At 37.0% G+C, this 23,514-nt stretch overlaps 1 protein-coding gene across 3 annotated transcripts in view; it reads right to left on the bottom strand.

Annotated features, from left to right (window-relative positions):
• CDKAL1 (CDK5 regulatory subunit associated protein 1 like 1) overlaps positions 1-23,514 on the bottom strand; it is a 315,678-nt gene that overhangs the window by 177,503 nt on the left and 114,661 nt on the right. For all 3 annotated transcript variants that reach the window (XM_015854755.2, XM_015854757.2, XM_032442509.1), the window contains one exon: positions 12,774-12,877. In XM_015854755.2, coding sequence (XP_015710241.1) covers positions 12,774-12,877 — 104 coding nt within the window. The remainder of the gene's footprint in view (positions 1-12,773; positions 12,878-23,514) is intronic.

Raw genomic sequence — 23,514 nt, 5'->3', positions numbered from 1 at the left:
TCAACCACAGGCAAGAGACAGCACCGCCAGCAGAAGTATCACTGGTCAAACCCAGTAGAGAATTTCATTTTGTCTTCACTGTTTACCTACAAGCTTTCAAAACAACTTCTTTTCCTTCTCCATTTATTCCTCTCCTTAAATAACTCAGAAAATTGAATTGTTGAGTATTCTGTTTGATTACAATATAAGACCAAGCAGTAGAGATTTTGGTGAACTAGCTAAACATAGAGAAAGCTTTCAAAAACTTCTCGCTAAGATGGAACATCTCGTTCCAACCTTGGAAGCAGGAAAATCCAGACCAAAAACCTCTCCTGCTCCTGTCTGAACAGCATTAAGTAGGCTGAGAAAAAATACTTACTTCAACACCTAAGTCCCTAATCACATGGACATTTCAAGGGTGATGCAGACATCTCAGCCTTTACCTTTAAAGTTTACAAAAATGCCCTGCATTTTTCTGAGGTCTGGTTCACATGACACATCTATCAAATTTTGTTTCAGAACAACACAAAAATGCACATTTATTTTGATCGCAACTTATGCAGCACAACACTACAATCCTGTAGCCGTAAAAAGTTGTCTCACTACCACAGAATCCATTTAGGAAATCAGGCAACAGGCAAGCTTAACTAAGGATGACAGAAACATGCTGGGTCTTGACAGCTCCAACCATTTCACTACCTAACATCTTGTTAACTTTCAAATCAATGTCCAATGACATACGAAGCCTCCATATAAGGGAAACCAATATAGGACTTGCTGTCTTTTTTGATTATTTCGGGAAACTACACTGTTATGCACTTGTATATTGATGGGTAGCACCTCTCGTTACATTAAAAAAATATAACTGTAAAAAAAAGCCAAGCTTTCAGGCTTCGACTGGCTTTTGGCTGGAGGAGGTCAAATCCCTTTTTCTCCATCACATTACTTCAAGATAATTTGATAGGAAGTCAATCTAGCAGATTTTGCTTAAATTTGTCCTCTGATAAAGCTGCTAAACCACATTCTTAACAATAAAGATGTGTACAGGTTAAGCAAAGACTTGCTTTGAAATTTCTTCCTCTTCAATACATCATCACCACATACTTCACTTAAGAATTGCTTAGAAAGCCCAAGGCATCAGATATAGAACTGGAATATTATTTCGATTGTTTTCCAAGACAGACTCAGACAGATGAGTTAATATGTATTGCACTGCGAATTCCAGTGCTAGCACATGAGAATTTCTACACAAGCAAGACAGCAGACCATGTAGCTGTAATACAATGAATTCTTGCAGCATTTCGATGAAAATGTGCTAGTTACACGTATTCTACATCTGCTTGTGCTTTAAATACAAGTTCTTAAATGATCTGTAAGCACAGATGGATTACTAGTTTTAGCATCATTCTTTCTTTGAAAGAATTATTTTGGAAGGGAAAAAAATGCACCATCCACCACAAACACAAGTGCAGCAAGAAAAATCCCAAAACTGGAGTATTTTTCCCTGTGTCCTTTGCATTTGTGTCCATCTCATAAGTTAAGGCATCAATATATTTTGTCTTAAGAGACTCACTAGCCTGACAGTTTCTAAGAAATCAGTTTCAAAGTAATGTACAAAAATATCTGCTAACAAGTTTGTAGTCAACTGTCAAACACTGAACTCAGAAATGAAAATGGATATGAAAAATACTTTCCAGACAACCCGAAAAATCTGTGTATATAGAAGTACAGAAGTTGAGAGTTTACCATGTATATACATTCTTTTTCACTATTCCTACAAATCAAAGTAACAATTCACCTACACCTTCTTCACCACTATCAATACAGAAGACTTGAAAGAGCCATAACAAAATCCACGACTTATTATAAAATGCAACACAGTTTTTATGAAGAACCAAGACCAAAGAAATCAGTTCTGTGAGGAAATAATTGGATGTTTGAAATAAGCTTCACCTATGTTTTGGTTTTGTTTGTTTTTTGTTGTTTTTTTAATGTAGCAAAAGCCCCAAAAATTCAAGTATCTTGAATGTTCTACATTCATTAGATTCACTCTCCCTTTTTATTCTTCACATCTTAAGTATCTGAAAAAACTGAGGAAAAAATATATTCCTTCCCAGAATGCCTAGCTGCATGGCCATGGAGTGTAAACACTTTTCACTTTTGAGTACCCCTGATATTTGACAGCTATTTGAGCACTTGAACATCATTTATCATGTTTATTTTTAATAGCTCTCCCTGGGCACAGCTGCCTTGGATGCCAATCTTCTTTTCTTTTGCCTCATGTAAATATTTGAAATAGCTATTCATTAACAGTTACACATTTATTCAGTGCTGTTGTACTGTTTCTGAACTGGGAATAGGTTTTATTTTTCTCTCCCTATCTTTTGGCTGATCTGAAAAAACAAAATGCTGTTTAGGCTCAGTCTGTCAAGATTTAAATTGTGCTCCAGCTAAGAGTTAATGATGGGTATCTGACCTGATATACAAATAAACTAGGAGAGCAAGTGTCACTTTTCCTTTTCTTTCCTCTCTGTCTTTGTGGCACAAATAAAAGCAAAGCACAAGCAGGTTGGCCCTATTTGAGCAGTATTTGGATGAAATGGCTTCCAGTGGTCCCTACACACCTCAGCTTTTCTCCAATTGTTTTTAACAGGTCAAAATACAACTACCCTAAATTAAAGCAAACACAATTGGTCTTCACAAGTAAACCAAGCATTTTTCCTGAAGGTTCTGAGCCCTCACTGACACCCTGTAGGCCTAATTTATACACATATATATCTCAATGTCAAATATCAGTACTTCTAACACAATGCACACTGCATCAAAAAAAGCAGAAATTTAAGCTATCAAGACTCCCTTGTGTGCACATCATGAGTCCCACGTATCTGTAAATCACAGCTCTTATTTTCTTGGCCTGATATAGCAGATCATTTTTTCTGTGATACTCAACATGATAACTACTAATCTGTTTCCAGACACAAGCAATCTGAATATAAAAACTATCTCTGTTAAAAGTCTGAACTCAGTACAAACTCTTAGAACATTTGATTGAGAGACTATTTCCTTGGGACTTAGAACAGAAAGACCACAGAGCTCTCTAATATGCAAGTGCAAATTATACCTAAATTAGCACTTCTCTAACACTCATAACAAGATTAAATTTATGAACATTAGAGACTTGTTCACATGAAAGGGAGTTGTGAGAGAAATAAAAATGCAGCCGTGCCTTGTCCAACATTTAGAGTCAGTAACAGTTCTACACAATATAACTAGCTTCCCTCAGAAGGCTGCTAAAAACTACACAGTACCTTTTTCCTTCAAAAACATGCTGACAAACCACTTTGATATTGCATTAAAATCCACCTGTAATGCCAGAGCAGCGTGCAAGCAATGTTTGCTTCTATGCAGTCTTGAAATGTTATTTTATGAGTAACTGCTACCAGTAGAGCATCATGTATTAACTTGACTACAAAATACTTGTATTGACTTTTGTCTCATCATAGTAGGAAATACCCAAGCAAAGGTAAAATAAGAAGGGACAACAGCTAACCTCGAGAGCAATCAACTGAGTCTCTGGGAGCATCCATGTCAAGTCGGGTTTTCAGAAGATACATTTAGTATTTCTTCAGCATTTTCCTCTGTCACAACAGGACTTGTCATCTCACAGAGTTTAAATCTCTCTATGAATTCAGTGAATATGGCATAAAAGATCGGATAAATTCATTTTATAACTTACAGGTTGTTTACACTTGACATTTGCTGCAGGTTGAGTTGTCTGATGTTTAAGTGCCTCGCCTTTGTAAATTGCAGCTTTTTCACTTAATCACCGAACACTTTAAAGCACTCTGGAAGAAAGTTAACTCAGACCTGATCAGATGAGCTCTTAGTTTCCTATTAAATGAACGTTTCCATCTGATAGCAGCATTAGGTAGGGAGATGGCATGTACTTGAATTAAAAGGATATTGCACAAAGTAACAGGAATATCAACTGTACACAAAACAACCTATGCACAGCAGGCTAAGCCTTCATTATAAGAACTGGCAGACACCAGTATTAAAAGGTTGATGTACACATTATCTAGGGTAAAATAGGGGCAAATCAGAAATTTGTTGAAACACAGCTTAAGAATAGAGTATAAGCTAGTTCAGCCCTGTGTCCATAGGCCATCTACAGAAGAAGTTTAACAAAGTATAAATATAGGCAGCATAAAGTATTTGCTAATTATTCAGCAAATGCAACCCTCACCCAGGACTTTTGCTTGTAGTTCAAGAAAATAGATTCTTCTTCCATGCATCTGTCCTATCTCTTCCAAACACATGTAACCTTTCACTGCGTCCCATGCAAGGGAGTTTCCCAGACTTAACCATATTATGAGATTAAGTATCCCATTTTAATTTGCTCTAAACCTTTCTAGTTTCATTTAATGACTTGAATTCCTGTATGGGATGAGACATCTAACATTACTCTTCATTTTAAGAAGCAGGTGGCCCACCAGTCACCCAAAAAGAAATACAGATAGCATGTAAGCCTTATGGTAAGAAAGCAGATAGGTTAAAATTCTTGTTCTCCAATAAATTAGTGCTCTCCTTCACATCCCTGCAGCACAGAAAGAAAAATTAGCAAAAGATATCATCTACAATCTTTCCAAAAGGATCTTTAGCTGGCATAAAGTGACTGATACACGTTCCTCCAGGAACCAAACAAATCAGGAGGGGACCACTTATCAGTAAATAAAACAGATCACTGCTGCATTCTGAATAAATTGCCTTTGGACATAATAATGATGACCCCATAGTGCACCTGGCAGGCAACTGGTACAATACAACACATCTTATTTGCTAGCAATGTGAATTCTGGTTGTCCTATCAGTTTTATAGATGCAACGGCTTGTCTTATTTTCACACAAGCAATGGAAAGATCTAAGTAGCTGTGTGCGGCATAATATGCAAGGCTGGTCGTGATAACAGTATTATAAAATTTTGAGAGTATTTCTAGCCAAGGTCTTACAAAACTAGAAGTAAATACAGGAGCAAAACAAGTATTACCAACAAAGAACCACAAGTTCCAATAACAGAACAAATATTTACAAGTAGCTTAAGACTCCAATATACTTGCAGCTAAGAAATAACATAAAATCAAATTTTAAGAATATAGCACAGACTACTTTGCTATAAAACAAACAAGCTTTTCAAAAAGGCATTCTAAAGCACACTCAGGTTGAATAGCTTTTACTGAGGAAGCTCTAGGCCTAACAGAAAGCACAAAGAATCTTCACCTACGTCACTGTCAAATGTATACAGCATCGAGCTTTTTCTTCCATTTCTCAGGTCTACTGACAGGGAATATCTTCAAGGCACAGCAATTCATAGCAAAAGTCAAAGTGACTAAAAACTAGCTGCCAATGCTTTGAAGGGAATAAAAACTCTTCTGTGAATAAGCTAAATACAAACACAAAGTGCATCAAGGGAAATATTCATATAGACAATAGGTTGAGTTCAAATGAAACCATAGCAAATATAAAACAATTTGCATTTGTGAGGATTTTTTCACTAGCATCAACATTAGTGTGTGCCTGTTGTTCTCAAAAGACACAGCTACAGAGAGTAACAATTACCCTTCCTTTGAGAATTCACATTCAAAAGCCAATAGATATTAACATAACTCAGAAGTAACTTCAAAGTACTGTTTATAATCAGAAAATTACTAATAATGTTAAACAGCAAGAAGACAGTCACAGCTAGCATGGGTGGGTGCTCACTTTCTTCCCACTGTGCACCTAAAAGCATATCTGAAATCTAATTCAATAACTGGTGAAGAAAATAGTGTATTGTTTTAATGGGTCCAAAAATTATTTTGTCTTTTAAAAGGTACATACGTTGTGATACTAACCACACACAGTAAAATCACAGTAGTTTCAGATCTGTGAATATTACAGCTCAAGTAGACCATGTAGCTCAAACTCAGGAAGTTTCTCACAGCTGAGCTGCTCTCAGTCCAGCACAGTTAGTTATAGAGCTGCAGTCAGATGATGCAGGCAGCTCAGCTCTTTCTACAACAACAGATCTCCTATAGTATGAGGTCCTTCAGGTTGCCCAACTACTGCCTCCATGTAAAGGTGTATGCCTCAAGAATATCACATTTGAACCCAGCAGGGATCTGGAGGCCCACAAATCCCAACGACACTCATACTGTTAGGATCATCCCAAAACTCTATCTTTAGCAGACACTGTGAAATTACTGGAAGAATAACGATGATTTTCCTCAAAGCCACGAAGCAGTTACCAACAATGAACTCCTGTTATAGTTTCAGTAGCTTTAATACACACAATATCAAATAATACACAAGCTTGGGCAGATTGCCCCATCTGGTTTTCCTGACATGCCTCCAAATCCCTTGACCTAGCAGCCCTGGGAAATTGCAGAAATACAGAATTACTATAATGCCAGCATTGTAAGAGATTCAAATTGTATCACTTATTACCGTCACACATTGAGATTTATGAAAATATATGAATAAAAAAAGCATAAGCTTATTTAGTCTCATTCCAGCTTTCTATTCTCTTACAACACAATAAAATTATGTTCTGAATTCCTGAAATTTCACTGAAACTACAATGACAGATTCCACTAGTTATAACCACAAAGGTAGGCAGTTCTAACAGAAAAGAATCATAGAATCATGGAAAGGCTTAGATCAGAGGGGACCTTATAGATCATCTGGTTCGAATCCCCCTGCCATGGGCAAGGCTGCCAGTCTCTAGATCAGGCTGCCTAGGATCCCATCCAACCTGGTCTTGAATGTCTTCAGAGATGGGGAATCCACAGCCTCTCTGGGCAGCCTGTTCCAGTGCATCACCACTCTCTAAGTAAAGAAATTGCTTCCTGATATCTAACCTAAATTTCTTCTCTTTTAGTATAAGCGATTCTCCTTTGTATTATCACTATCAGACTGCATAAAAAGTTGGTCCCTTTCTGCTTGCAAGCTCCTTTCAAGTACTGGAAGGTCAACATGTGGTCTCCTCTTTAAGCTAAAAAAGCCCAACTCTCTTAAACTGTCTTCATAGGTGAGGTGCTCCAGCCTTTGGATCATATTCATAGCCCTTCTCTGGACCTAATCCAAATGCTCCACATCTGTCCCATACTGCAGGCCCCAGGCTTGGACACAGTACTCCAAAGAAGGCCTCACAAAGGCAGAGTAAAAGGGGACAGTTTCTCCCTTTCCCTGCTGGCCACCCCTCTTCTGATGCAGTCCCTGAAACTGATGACCTTCAGGGCTGCAAAAGCCCACTGCTGGCTCACATCAAGCTTGTACACATACAACCTCATGATGTGGTCTCAGAACTGCTTTGCTCTTACAATGGAAGGAATTCCACACCCCCAGCTTCCACTAAGCAGTTCAGGGATAAAAGAGGCATGAGAAGCCTAACTGGCCATGAAGATCAAGGAAAATAACTCATTAAGTCTAAAGATGAGGTAGTATTTTTAATTACTTATATCTGTTTTGGATCTTTAAAACTAAACTTCTACGTCAAACAAAAATGGTTGTGTTTTGTTCTTGTTTTGGTGATGGTTTTTTGTTTTTTTTTTTTCACAAAAATGAGAAACTAGATTGATTTTTTTGTTATTACAGGGGTTAGAGAGAGCAGGCAAATACTTAGGCAAAAACCTCTGTTAAACAGACTGACGGTTCTTTAAATTGCCAAAGCTTAGAGTTTTGTGGAATCTTCTTCTCTGTAGAATCTTAGTCAGACCCGCAAAATAAGCACTTACATACATTTTATATTCCACTTTCCAACACTGAGCTACAACCCATGCACAGTTAGAGAGACTACTAAAAAAGCAGCATTACTAGGCGAGATTTACAAGAAACAAACAAACAAAAAAAAGGTAATCTGGTCATACTGTGAGATATTTTGGCAAAAGTGTCAAAATAACTGGCTAAATAGCATAATCCCTCCCAAAATGAATTACTATTCCTTGTAGTAGGACGTTATTTTTCCTAAATAAAAAAATTTCCTGTATCATTCCATACAAGGCTCTATAAAAGTGTCCTAACAGTAAATAAAGTGACCAACTAATTATTGTCTTGAATGTAATCACATAATATTATTCTTCTGTATTTCTCCTCTATTGTTTCTCTTATTACATTATATGCCCTTGGAGGCCATTTCCACATGTTATTTGTTGCATATTTTTGTTGTTGTTGCAGTAAAGGTACACAGCACTTAGACACTACAATTAGGCACTGTTACTGTTTGTATATCTGTTTTTCCTTGCAAGTGAAGGGCCTCTAGTTACAGTTTTGCACATTACAGATTTTTTTTGGCAAATTAACTTCCTGTTACAACACATTTGATACATGATGCCTCTACATAGATGATTAAACAGATTGTCTGGACTAAAACCTCTATCAAGGCCAAAGAAAGACAATAACACGTGGAGCAAAAGAGAAAAGGGGTTTCCCTTTCTCATTTCTCATCCTGGTATCACAGTAGATCTGGCAATAAGGAAAAAATACATATATATCTGCATGGAATCAGCCAAAAGTGTGGAGCATGCCTACAAAAAACTAACAGCTCGCCTATGTCCCTATAAAATCCTTTTGAATGAAATACTATATATTTAAAGGTGACCAAAAGGCAAAAGATTGATCGCATGAAGGCCTAAGGCCTCTTGAAATTGCTAATACATTTTCTTGTTTCTAATTCTTCTTTCTACTTATACAAGAACAACATTAACCTAATTATTGCAAATAGTTCAATGATTTGAACTGGAAATATTAAAATTACATAGAAGAAAAGTAAGCTCAGTGAAAGTTCTTGCTAACCATAAAACTAGAAGCTGCTATGGAGTACAACATGAGTGTCCAACCTTTTGGCTTGCCTGGGCTGCATTGAGTGAAGTGGACTTGTCTTGGGCTGCATACTTGCAGGTCACTCAGAAAGTAATAACTCCTACTTATTTCCACCCATTCCCACCTATTATTTATTCTTAAAAACCTGCACCAGCAGAGGTGACCCACTGTCACCCTCACTACTGCTGCTTTTGAGAAGCATGCAATGCTAAAGAAGAATAATTTTCTACTGGCATATGCAGTATATTTTCACTGTAAACTAGCATGAACTAACAGCTAATTTCATGAAACTAATTATATTTTTAAGTTCATTCACTGAACCAGCAGAAATAGTTGGCAGTATAAAATGCTGTATCTGCCCAGAAAGACTCTCACAACAGGTTCAGTTTGCAGATCACCAGGTAGCAATATTAGTTATATATCCTTCTACAGCCACTAAAATTTCTTCAAAGAAAATTCCAGTATCTATTTAAAGTCCTGAAATTCAACCAAAGCTACCCCTCCCTGGACCCTGCTCCACAACACATTTAAAGTACTGGCTTGTTTAATTTGTGTGTCTCCTTTCAGTACAGTTCACAGTACAGTTCACCAATGGCAGCAGCTCCAGCCTTCTACTTCACAAACTGAGCAAAAACACAGTCATACATGGAGTTGCTTTTGGAAGGATAGAAAGAACTCTCTCATAACTGCAAACACGACTTCCTAGAATACAGCACTGAACATGATACAGTACAATTTGAGAAAGTATACTATTAACTTGACAACACAAAGCACTGTACTATGTGCTGTGGAAGAACTCTCCACATAAACATCCTTACAGAAGGCATTTGTTGCTTACCTAAGGACCATTTTACTTCACATAGCAACATTTTTACTAGCTGTTAATGCAAGATAAGATTGTCCACAAAATTATGCAACTACCTACTGAAAGTTGAAATTGACAGAAATAAAAGATTGAAGCTAAACAGATAAAGCTTCAATATTTTACTTTCATAGTCAAATGGGAGTTGAAAAAAAATCTTTGTTAAAAGTAATTTTAATGAATATTTCAACTTCATGCCAATGACAAATTGAAAACTACAATGGAGATGGGAAGGAGATGTAAATCCATACGAAGTACATAAACAAACTTAGCCTGAGAATATATATAAATAATTCATAGAAACTTATTTCAATGCATTCTGAAAGCATGCAAAATGCACTAGGAACTTGTAATACATTTCATTTTTTTATTATACTGAGTTTAAGATATAAAAATAAGATGCAGAAAGAAAGAATTACAAAGACAGGTCTTCTTCACTGGCTGGAAAAGTATCTGGGCAGTCATGATCTCTTTGTAATCGAGTTAATCAAGTTTTCATTTGTAGAAATGATCTGAACATGTGCTGTCATCTAGTAACCATCAGAGTGTTAAGTTCTGTTTTTAGAATACTCTAATATCTTCACAAAATAGAGACCTGGAAGGAGTTCAGTTAACTCCTAAGAGGAGTTAAAAATCTTCAGAAGTAGCCTTAGTGCCAAGCATCAAAACCTGTCTGTAAGACACTTGACATGTGTTGTCACAGTTAAATCATTATGAGCAGTAAAACTTGCAATGTGTAGTCCTAGACTGAACCAGAGACTACTTGACTTCTTGCAGAAAAATCACACTGCATATAGTATAGTTTAGAAATACTTGCCACATAAATATTTCCAACCTAGATTATAGAAACCTGTAGTACAGAAATGATTGATTTAAAACCACGAACATCTTACCACAACAGTGAATGTATTGCTGTTAGAATTATTGACAAGGTGGCAAATAGCAACTAAGTAGGATTACGTGAATAAAGTATTTTAGAGAGCTATTTCAGTGCTAAGATTTAAAGACCTATCTCAATATACCTTTCAATACAGTTCTCTAACCACTTTTGATGTGTTCATTAACTGAAACATCTCACCTTCGAGCCTTATCAAGTTGCACTCTGTAAGACTACTCAGGTACAAAACACTGTGAATGATTCCAGCCTCCCATTCCTTACATGACTGGATAACATTATAGTTATAAAAAATCATCTTATGCTTTTTTTTGCTTCTTCTAAGGCACTTTAATTCTCCCATGATAAATTTCTAAGTGGAAAACCTTTACACTATGTATCTGCAGCTCCCTGTATTTTTCACTCGAGTTTCATCAACACAACTTCTGAAAAAAACAGAAGTGATTGTAGAAGCAATTGGGCTTCAATAACACAGCAATGATTTTAAACGCTGGGTTTGAATTGCTTAGGTCTTTCACTGCGGTTGATGAAGAATTTCTGCAACCCAGCTGCAGAAAGCTGGCAGTAATAAATTCTCCATACACTCCAAATTAAGTATCTGACTATTTCATTACTGTTTTCTAATATGTGGAAGCTTGAGGCAAAGCCTCTCAGTCTACAGTTCGGTATTTGCTTCTTTCCTTATTTCCTCTAACAAAGGTAATAGCAGAAGGCCAAATAAGAATAGAACTCCCTTGGAGATGCCTGCTGTGAGACACGTCATAGCATTTCTGTGAGAAATTTCAAAACAATAGCTTAAGGGCAACTTTTTCCATTAAAAATCAAGTTATTTTGAGAGAGTCAATTTTTATAATAAGAGCCACAATAAAACAGATGAATTAAATTATTAAATTTTCAATCCAAGTTTACAGTTCTTTAAGTTCAAACTACAAGCCAAAAATTCCCATTTATTGACTGCAAATGCTAACAGAGCTCAAGAGTTTTCCTTCTTTTTATATCATGCAAATATGTTAATTCAATGTGGACTTTATGGCATGTATAATGCAATTCCAACGCCACATACAAGGCTTGAATTACTTTCTTTCTATGCAATCTAAACAAAATTTAAATACTAATCTACTTAAGGCCATAATCCTGCCTGTGTTATTCATAACTTATCTTCCAATTCTTTGCTGTATTTTACTGTTGAAAAGTTTCTTTGGAGCATTTCAGAAGATATTCAGTGCTAACACTATTCCTACATTATACCTGGATGAAAAGAATGTAGCAGTCCTTTCCTACCTACTCATCATGCTACTACCAGGAAAGGTTTTTGCATACTGATCACCGTGAAGATTTTCTCCTGCACAGTTACTACTTACTGATTTAAAAATCATGTCTTGTAGTGCTGAAACTTGTAACCTTATACGATGTGTTTCTCAAACTGCTTCTCCTCCAATTAAGTGTATTTATACATCTCATATTTCTGCTACTAAATTCATCAGTATTCATCAAATTCATATCAATTTTAAAGACTTGTCCTAAAATAAGAATCCTGAGATACGACAGGATTCCTGTCTATCACCGCGGAATTTAATTCACAGCAACTGTGCTAACTGTGCACATCTAAGCAGCAAGAGAAGTTCATGGGCATTTATAGGTAAGCTTCATGGCACAGAGTACTGTACCACATGAAAAACCTTTGATGTTTAGGTGGATTCATGTGAGCTCATTTCAGATACTCTACTGACGTTAAAAGCAGTCTGACTACTTAAAACTATGTATGGTTCACAAAAACATCCCAGAACTCCTTAAAGAAACCCACTACCAGAAAAAGCAGTATATCTCAAAAGTGTTTTCAGAATCCTAAGGAAGTTCATGAAATTCACTGTTACTGTTGTGTGAAAAAAATAGTATTTCCTTTTAAGAAAGTGGAAATAAAGCAAAATGGCCATACATTATACTATGCCCATAACAAAACACTTGGACAAATTTCATCTGAGCAAGCCTAAAATCAAAATGAAATGCTGTTCTTGATAATTGCACCCCACATAAAGACATAAAGGCTTTCTATTGCAAAGGCACCCACAGCCACAGCATATCAAGAACACTAAAATCGTAATAAGGCCATATTGTATCAAGTGAAAATAAGACCTAGTAGACTTCATGGACTAACTTCTATTGAAGGGACAAAATCTCTTACCTTGAAAAGACTGTTTGGCTCTATCCACTAGTTCTTCAATGGGATAGCTTGCTAGGTCTCCTCTGGCATGTTTAGTTTTGCAGTAAGTACATGCATTGAGACACCTGTTTAGGAAATGAAAATATTCAGTTTCTTGCCAAGAAAGACTTAATGTGCATAAACTGTATTTATAAGGAATATCAGGGAGAATGAGCTTTTACATTAAAAATAGTAATATTTTGTTTTAAAGTAACTAAGTTGATTTGAAGAGTGTTTTGCTATCCTACTTCCATAGATTATTTCCTACATCTACGAAGAGGATAAAAAAATTTATCCATTTCAAAGGAATCATTTATTTCATGTAACCCTTCACGAAAACAAAACTTTTTTAGACCTTCAAGATGTGTTACTGCATCATAAGCAAAATAAAAAGCTGTAACTTCAGTAACACTGATGTTTAAGATAAAATCCTGATTTTATTCCTGGGCAGTAGATCTAAATAGCAGAATATACTCAGCTCTGTGTCATCTGCTTCACAGTCTGAAAAGCACAAAGTAAACGATGGATACAAAGACCTCAAGTTGGTAAGTTACACCATCAGAAATTAAGCTGCAATATCGCTCAGTGACATATTATAACATTAATTGAAGGAAGTCTCTGTAAATATTCAAGTTGACATTAAGGAAAAAAAAAAAAAATACTTCTTCATACCGGAAACTAAAACTGGAACCAAATAGTGAGAGTGCTAGCATAGGAAGGTATGCCAATTTGGTTACACGGGCTACACTGCATTACTATCATTTTTCTCCGTAAGGTATCAATATAATCCCTGCCAAACTGATCAAACTGCACTAAAAAAAATACAACAGCTGTAACTCCCTGCCTATTGGTATTTTGGGTCTTCTGTTTCTTGAATTTCTTTACAAACTGTTCGTGGGCCTATACATTTCATTTTATTTTTCAATTACAAAAACCTCAGTTACTTGCTTTGCACGCAAAGATCAGAATATGAATAGCATTATCCCACTAATCTAATATAAATAAATGAGCCAAATCTAAACTAGTATCAATGCATGCTAAAAAGGATTATTTATGCTACTTGCATGAAATTTCTTATTCCTTTTGTAGTCCATTTATAGTGAAGTTAAAGAAAGCAGCATATTACTTCTTCCTTTTTTACAACTTATGCATAATTCATCTATATATTACTCAATGTATGTATTTTGCTCTATATTTGGGTACTGGCATTTGAAAAGCTCTACAGAAGGAGTACTAAATATTAAGAGAACTAAGTTCTAAGCATTTGCAGCAAGCAATGAAGTTATTAATCTCTGAACCTTGAGGAGAAGTTTCATATCTTTGGTCAATGGTCCTTCTCTACATGACCTAACAGCTATTTATTCATGTCTAATTGCCTATTCTATCTACAACATAATATCAAGAAACAGACAAAAAGCGCGCAGACATATTCATAGGAAAGAATGTAAACCAGTTGCTTGTGCACCTTCAGAATTGTCCTATGAGCAAATACTCCTTAGTATAAGTTCTAGGCTAATTGAAATATACAATAATATCTTCTTTTTCTTTTTTTTTCTAATGCTGCAATAATCTTGGTCACACAGGGAGAATGGAATTGTGTAGCAAGTGGAAAAAAAGGAGGGGAAGTCATTCTCCAAATGTTCACAGTATTAAGTAGGGTAGCTTCTAAGAGATTTATTACTGTAATCTACGTATGACCTCAGGGAGTCTGTTGATCTATTCTTGCATGGGAGATGGAAGCTGGGATTTGGAAGCAGACTTTCTACCAAATTTTGCAGTATCAACTCTCTCTATCATAAAATATTGTCTAATACTTCCATAATTTAGTCTTTTTTTTTTTTGTTGTTGTTTCTTCTGGTAGTCAGAGACCTCACATTATGACAACAAAATGAGACAAGACTTCAATGTAATATAGAAAAGGATCCATTTCAGAAAACAAACAACAACAAAACTTACAAAACCTACTTGTATCATACTTCTAACACCCAGTATGAACATAATTAATCTTCTGGACTGCAGTTAACAAAGAAGCAGGTTTTAAGCACTTGTAAAGTTGCTGTACTAATAACTTTTCACAGATTTTAGCATTACATTCTGAAAAGTATAAACTCTAACAAAACCACAAGTATAACTAAGTATTTGTAGATGTTTCCCACCCCAAAAAAAAATCTCAAACAAGCCTAACTCTGGTCCAGGTTTCCAACATAACAAATTATTCACACATCCATGTTGCCACATCCTCAGACCACAGCCTACAAACTGCAAAAGGTGCTGTAAGAAACTCTGAGAATCTGAACATTGTGTCTCTCAAAGTATCATCCACCAGTAAGAGGCTCTCCAAAAATCAGCCCAGCAGGTAAAACTCTCCTTAAAAATCAGCCTTCATCACAACTACAAATCAAATACAGAGACATAAATAACCAATGGGCTTGTAATTGCAAGTAGTATTTTGCTCTGTGTTAAAACTGAAACCTTCTTCAAGCATTTATACTTGGTCTGTAAAAATTACTTCCTATTAATACAGGGAACAGTGGACTTCACATTGTTGAACTCATACATGGCTTAAGTCATGCATTACTTTAAGCAGACTCTTTTCTAAAAAAGCAAACTATTTTCAGTATAATAATATTCCTCCTAAAGCACACACTTAACTTGAAAGGCTACCCATTGCAGAAGGAACTAATTATAAATAAGAATACTCATGACAGAGCAGAAAAAGAAGGACTTTCCTTCAGTGTGACTAATCGGTGGATTTCAGCAGCAGATGAGAATAACACAGATGAGGAGCAAAATCTTGGTTCCTCTTAAATTAAAAGGACTTGTGCCACTATGTTTAGCGAAGACAGGATTCCACTCTCAGAAATGAGTATAAGACATATTTCACTCAAGTATCATAAAACAGTTCAATTACAGACTGTGATGTGCAATTAGTGTGCTGTTCACTCACATTTACTGTGATTGACCAAGAACAGACATCTGTGAGCAAGATGTGAAAGCTGCATAGCTGCCCCAGTGTCATATGACAGAAGATCCCTGCTGCACTGTGGGTGGTTGGGTAGTTAATGTGGAGCAAGGAAGACAACACTGCCCTCTTAATTTCCTGAATAATCCAGTAAATACTGGGTTGGTATCACACTAATGAGCTTCTAAAAAAAGAAAAAAAATCAGTCATGAGATGATCTTCTCCTAGATGAGAATTCCATGGAACTAAAATGCCATTAACCACAGCTGACTCAAAATATTTACTAATATCTGCACTTATGAGATCTGACTAATTACACAAATATCAGGCTTAATGAAGTTTGACCTATCAAAAAAATTTCACCACTACTACAGTACCTCTAATATTAAGCTGGACCACCTTATCAGTACAAATGCAAAAAGACTGCTCTTAGCAGTCACCCACACCTTTTCTCTGCACTTACCAGACTTCCTTAGGCAGCCAAGTGTTTTGTGTTTGCATAAAGCATTCCTCCTGAGAAAACGACTTGCTTGTTTCAAAATACAGTCCACAGAAAAGATTTAGGCATTTACATTTGTATCAAATGTAAATTGCTCTGCAATGTGAGCAAGTGGAAAAATTCTTCTGTGACAAAGGAGAAATACGTACTTCCTACAGGTGAAAGGGAGAAGGATACTACTCAAAACTTGCTGAACAAGAGCAGGTAGAACTCTACAAAAATTTTTCTTCTTAGGATGCAAGTGTTGCAATCATAATAGCCCCCTGTACTGAGTTAAATACGATGAATATTTATTAATATGTTACCTCAAGAAATGCTACTTTGCACTTCCAAAATTTTTAAATCTCATCAAGCCTAATTGCAACAGACCAAGGCAAAAATAGTGTATGGAAGAGAAAATATGCCTATTATGCCTGACTTGCTTTCAGGATACACTGTTGAAGTTTGTACATTTTACAATAGAGCTTTTCAATCCACTACAACATGGAAGATATTTTCCTTTAAAAGCCTATGAGTGTGTTTTCACTTTAAAACAGATTTGGAATTCAAAGCATTTTTGAAACAGGGGCAAGCTATTTCTCATCAAGGCCAATCAGTCTAAGCAGCAAACCACATTATTACAGAAATACTGTTTGTTTACAGAAATCCTGGTTTGTTCAGGGAGCCTGGGCGTGCGCCATAATGGCTATGCTGCAAAGATGCACTCAATGTTACAATGCAAGTTTCCATGTGATAAAAACAGGACTTCTCTGAAGTTAGGGTATGTACAAGTTTTTGAGGTCAACTATTTTAGTAACTGTTCTGAAACAGCAATGTCTACTTAATAACAAAATGCCTCACAACAAAGTTTTAGAAGAAAACTGGATGATCCTTCAAAACACAGTCCTCAACATATAGGACTGCCCATATTTTTCTTGAGGTATCACACAAAGTACTGGATGCTTTTTTTTTTTTTTTTTTTCAATCACACACACAGAATCACACAGAATGACCCGGGTTGGTAAGGACCTCAAGGATCATGAAGCTCCAACCCCCCTGCCTGGCAGGGCCACCAAACTTCCTGTACTAAGGGCTCCAGACCTGGACACAGTACTCCAGATGGGGCCTCACAAGGGCAGAGTAGAGAGGGACAATCACCTTCCTGCCCCTTCTGACCACCCCCCTCCTGATGGAGCCCAGGATCCCATTTGCTTTCCGAGCTGCAAGAGCGCACTGCTGGCTCATGTTAAGTTTCTCATACATCAGGACCCCCAGGTCCTTCTCTGCTGAGCTGCTCTCAAGGACCACTCCTCCCAGTCTTGTATTTGGTAATGTCTCCCCAGTTACTATTCTAAAGGAATCTGGAGATAAGGCAACTCACTTAATTTGATAAGCTATAGTGTGATTTAATTCTTCATTTTCAATATCTGCATTTTATGAATCTGAATCTCTGCAGTAAAGTGCAGACAATTCAAAGGCCATGGTAGTAGTAGTTATACCATCGCACGCTCACTTTATCCGATTAAAGGCCAGTGATTTAGAGTCTACAAAATCATGTACTCCAGAGTCACTATTCAGAGTCTGTGCAAAGAAATTCTTGATCGATTATTCTGTCCCCAAAGTTCTGCAACTGTTTGAATCAATTCATTCATTATTCCAGACTGACATTAAAAGAGTGCTGTGAATTCACAGTTGCCTTAGTATTACACTTAGTGTTTAAAGCATCATATGGTATAATTTCACTACAGAATAGCACTACTGCAGGCAGATAACTTAGCATTATACATATGGAATGTGCTGCAAAACCTGATTGGAATAGAAATGTGCAATTTCTTAAGGTTTAAAAATTCAGCTTTCAAAGTTTTCTAGATCATTAAGTATTAAAAGAACAACTGAGACTTCTAAGTAGCAAGGGGAAATGAAGCATTTTGACTGATCTCCATGAAGGAAAGGTGAAGAATCAGGTGGGAAATGGAGAGAGTCAAGTGTCTTTCTATAAGACATCCACCTTATTTATCAATCATCCTCACAATATCAGTAGGTCCTGAATCGCCCATGTAGAAAGCACAGTTCAAATGCAGACCAATGCCTGTGCTAAGAGATATTGTTTTTCACTTCCTGAATGGCTTCTGGGACAGACCCTTTTAGAGTGGTGAAATCTCATAGGAAACATTAGGTTAATCCTGTAGTGTACAGCAGGTACCACATGAATTCTTGGGATAAAAGGCATTGTTTTTGTACTAGTCAAAACATCCTGGAAGGGAAAAAGTTATATTTCAGCAACACTGAACCTATCAGGCTTAATTTAGAATTTATCTGAGATTTCTATCAGGCTGATTTAAAAGAAAGTACCTGCACAGTGTTTGTGGGAAAACAGTTCTGAATTGTCTGGGCAAAATAATGGCAGAAATCAGTGCTTAATAAAAACAAACTCAGCATTTATAATCTAGAAGTGGTCCCTCCCAGAGATGGGTTGTACACAAACCTTCCTGCCTTAAAATGTCCTACAAGCTGTGGCAGAAATTCTAAAAGCTCTGCTGTGGACAAGGATCTAAGCATTACACACCATCAGTACTATGCTGCTGCTCTTAAATGCCATCTCCGTGCCTTGTGATAAACACATCAGTTTTGGTGCGGGGTGGGGGGTGGGCTGGGGGAAGAAAAAGTACATGAAGCAGTAAAAAGAGAGGCATGCCTCAAGCACATACTCTTTGTTACATTTCACTGGCAACTTAAAATGGAAAGAGATAACACATATCAACATAACTGCCCTATCCGAAATCCCTCTGAGATTTTCTAAGCAGTTTAATGGATTGATTTACACAATTATAAGAATCCAATGACTGATTCATTTTAAAAACATAAGCTTAAACCAAGGATCTTATGTTTGCATTTAAGAGACTCCTAGGGGATTGTTAGAAACAAATGAATCCCTGTAACAGTTATATAGCTCAGTCAGTCCAATTATCTTCATAGACTTATCTTCCTTACAGCCCCAGCACCTTTTAAGGGTATCCCAAAGAAAACAGCAGTTAAGGCACTGCCTGTTGAATAATTAGCCAGGCTAATTTGAATGATTAGGGAACCCGCATTAGCAGTGGGGTTGGACTAGATGATCTCCAGAGGTTCCATCCAACCCCTACAGTTTCATGATTCTGTAAATCTAATATTTAAAAATTATTTTCTTTTCACTATTTTATAGTATTATTGTTTGAAATAGATTAAAAAGCTTTTTACTGTGAAAGTACATGCAAAAACATAAGAATAGTGCAGAAAAAACAGGAAATAGTAGCCTTTATTTACTAAACAACTAATCATCCTCAACTTCTCCATCTGCTTTGCTTCCCTAAAACTCTCCCTTTCCAAGGACTCCTCAGCCTTTTAATTTAAAAAGCAAACAACCCACCACCCTTTTCTCCTTCTATTTTCTTCCTAACTTTCTCCTGTTGTCTAGCATTCAGTGATCATGATGCCTGCAACACTCCTGTGCTATTCTCATGTCCCAGTGACTGGAACAGTCTGACTTTCTTCCAAGCTACTTGGCTTGTGTTTGTCTGCTTTGATTTCCTCCTTAACCACACAAGTCTGTGGTGAGTCTGAAACTTTTCTAGTACAACTGCTGCCAGCTCTGACAGAAACCTTAACTCGCTCACCTACTTACATTTTATTGTTTAAGAGCACAAAGATACCTAATTTTTAATCTGTTTAGGCTTACATCGAAGAGAAATCTTTGGATTCCTCTTCTTTTTGAAACCTCCACTGCAACTCAGATAGCAGTGGTCAGTCAACTGAAAGCAAATCAAAAACATCATAAAGAAAGCCTTTGGTGCGCAAATCAGAGCATTCAAACTGGGCACAGAGCCCCTTGAGGAGACGGGATCTAAACAGCCTCCAAGACATTAGAGGCTGCAAAACACACAAGCAGCAGCTCCAGTCATCAAAAGCAAGCATTTAGCTGGGGAAAAAAAAAAAAGGGAGTGGACAGACAGACAGAACACAAATTAGCTCAGCAATTCAGTTGTTTACAGGCCTTAGTCAACACTCAAATAAAATGGAAGTGTTTTTCCCACATTCACAGCAACAACTGGCTACAAGAACGTTATCTTTGCAATAGCTGACTTAAAACCACTTCTCAACCTTTGAAGTGCTCTTAAAAAGACCCAGTCTTCAGGATGACAGGTGGTTTTGCGCTGACCATCCTTGAAACAGAAGTTCATGGGCTGTTTAACAAAGCCAAACTAGTAACAAACTTTACTGCTTTGCTCAGTGAGCTCTGCAGCGCTACAGCAGTGCCCTCACAAATAAAGAGTGCCGATGATGTCACATCTGTTTGCCTTTATTAGAGAGGGTCAAAATGACATTCTCCTTGTGCGGCAGAACTGGTTACTGTGACCTAGCCTTATACAAGGAAGCAGCCCACTGTGCCAAGGGAAGGGCAGGAGATGTCATGTACTTTGATTTCAGGCAGGTCTTCACCAGTCTTACATTGAGCTTTTAAAGCCAATTTGCTCTGATAAAGACTGAAGCCAGGCTAGTTTTGGAGTTCAGAGTCAGAGGCTAAGAAGCAATGGGCCTAATCTATACACAGGAAACTTTAAAAGCACTGAGACAGGCTGTACTACAGCTGATCTCATGACTGAGATGCTGGATCCCAACACTAGCACTATCCCCTTATAATGTCCAGAGACTGGCTCTGCTCCAACACTGTGTCACCACGGGTAAATGCACACAGAGCGGGTATGTGTGGGAGATGCACAGGGGAAGAACAACATGCTTCCAGTACTTCAACTAGATGGGTAAGAACAGTGACAAAATGGGAAACAAATGCAGAGAGGACTGGCCTGCACAAGGAAAACTAGAGAAAAAGCATTAAATGAAAGATAGCATGAATAATACCTACAGTTAATAATTATGGTTCTCTTTGGTATTGCATACAGTTAGAATGTTATACTACCATGATACTCACCTGCTTCAGGTGCACTATGGCACATTTAGGTCTAACATTTATAGAGAAACAGGTATGGTCCTCATCTGACATGTTTAACGGAAAAGAGAGCTGCTAGTCATTAGCAAAGTATTCCCAAGCATATTGTTGAAGTTGTGGTCAGCTAAGAGTCCACAGGAAAAAAAATATCAGAAATACTTGAGTGTATTAACAGCAACAGTGGTATACATTCTGCACTAATTAATTTTCAGCTTTCATCGTTTCATTCCTTCACAAGAATAAGGAATAGAAGAAAGGGGCACTGCATCCATACACTGAGTATTGAGGAAGCATGCACACAGACATTGTTACAAGTCCATGCAGTTATTGACTGTTGTATAAATCATGTTTTTGCTTCATGCCATCATTCACTTGTGTGCTACATTAATCAAAATGCCTCTGAATCTAATAGAGTCACAGAAATAGTAACTGTGCAAAGCCCGTAACTAAGTGCCCCCAGGAAAGTATATTTGTACTACTCCATATTCCTCTGAAATGTTCTACACAAACCAAATTGTAAACAAGCCTTACCAAAAAAAGGCAAAATCTATCAGTTTTGTTGTATCTGACCCCACTTAAACCTATGAATGTGCTTCACTCAAATTGACTTAAGAATTGTAGTCTCTGTTCTGCAAACACACCTGCATCACAAGTGTAAAAGAAACTGAGAGGGGGGAAAAGCTCTGAACATACTGTATAAACAGTAAAGGCTCTCACATGAGAGCACATGGCAGCATGCTGAGCATCTCCTTGTGCCTTTGCACAGACTACAGATTCTGATTGGTTTTAGTAGACTCAGTGGACATAGGTCTCTTTGCTTTTCAGAAGAGAATCGTTCCCTTTGGGAAAGAAAGTTACATCAGCTGATGTAACACATCATGAACACAAAAAACCCACTGTGTTTACTGACTGTTCAGGGTACTCCATAATTTCCCTTAAAAAAGAGTCCTTGGAAGTCTGAAGTATAGCTAAAGAAACAAAGCCAATTTACAGTGAAACTCTCTACTCAGTTATTTTAATAGTTGCCAGGCAGAGCAAGTCTTGAGAAGATGTATTTCTCCTCACATAAATGAGTAGAGCAAATACACAGATCTACTTTGGTTGGTAAGTTTCAGTACTGTTTTCACATATTACACCAGAGAGCTGTGGCCTACTCACCATTTTTCAACAAGCATATCCTAATTTTTGTACAAAGTGAAATTCATTTGGCAGGTTGAGGGTATTTTTTCAGCCTCAGATAATTTTTGGGACACTTTTTCTTTAAAACTTGAACAGAAAATGTATATTCAAGCAAATGTTCACAACTACAAGTCCTAAAAAAATCCTGGTTAAGACACAGTAATTTAAACCTGCATTAATTGTATACTCGCATGCTCCTTTTACACAGCCATCCTGCCGCCCTCCCCTCTGCCTTCAAATTGATGGTATTTTGATATTAAATACAGTCCACATGAAAAAAAAAAAAAACAAAAGAACTTTGTTTAAACTAAGTGTACTTAGAGAATGAGGAAAAAGAAGATGAACTCTAACACACAGCTGTCATATTCAAAAGAGGAGATACTGTGAAAGAAGAACAGGGAAATCATAATAATACACAATCTTTCAGACAGCTCTTTCCGGCCTCAAAAAATAAAGAACCTTAAAAAACATGCAAGAAGTGCCATCACTTCACACCTCTATCTACTTTTCAATACCATTTTACAGTATCTCTCAAACTTTCTCTTCTTTTATTTAGTTATCAGTTGAATGTTATGGCTTCATTCCCATAATTTGACTACAAACTGCACATCCTCATTACATTTGTACTCAAGGAAACAACAGCTGTAAAGTATATATAGGGTAGAACGAAGTGACAATATAAATGGAGGGCTTAGTTTAAATTTCATGATTAAAATTCCCACTGTAGTTCTTAAGATAAGTTCTGCAAATGTCTGAACTGCAGAAGAATAGCTGGTTATAAGTGTCTGGAAAATGCAATTTGCTCTAGTTAGGTTTTTGGTGAGGATTAAAGAGATGTGTAACTGGCACACGAGGGGAATGTCTGCAGGAAAAGGGAACCTATATATATTAGAGAATTAAACAGCACTGCACAAAACAGAACAAGTCCTGGATAACTGGTACTTGTACATACAGACACATCTAACTAGCTTGGACTACATGGCGTGTTTCCACAGAACTGCTAGATTATGATTTGGACATATTCAAGAAACACATCTGAAGATCAGCTACAGAAACAATAAGATTCCCTTGCAACCTTAGCATGTCCCTGCAAAGTGCAGATACAAACTACTAAGTGTAG

This window comes from Coturnix japonica, chromosome 2, assembly GCF_001577835.2.
Source record: "Coturnix japonica isolate 7356 chromosome 2, Coturnix japonica 2.1, whole genome shotgun sequence".
NCBI lineage: Eukaryota > Metazoa > Chordata > Aves > Galliformes > Phasianidae > Coturnix > Coturnix japonica.
The sequence above is the reverse complement of the archived record's forward strand: the minus strand, read 5'-3'. Positions and strand labels throughout refer to the sequence as shown.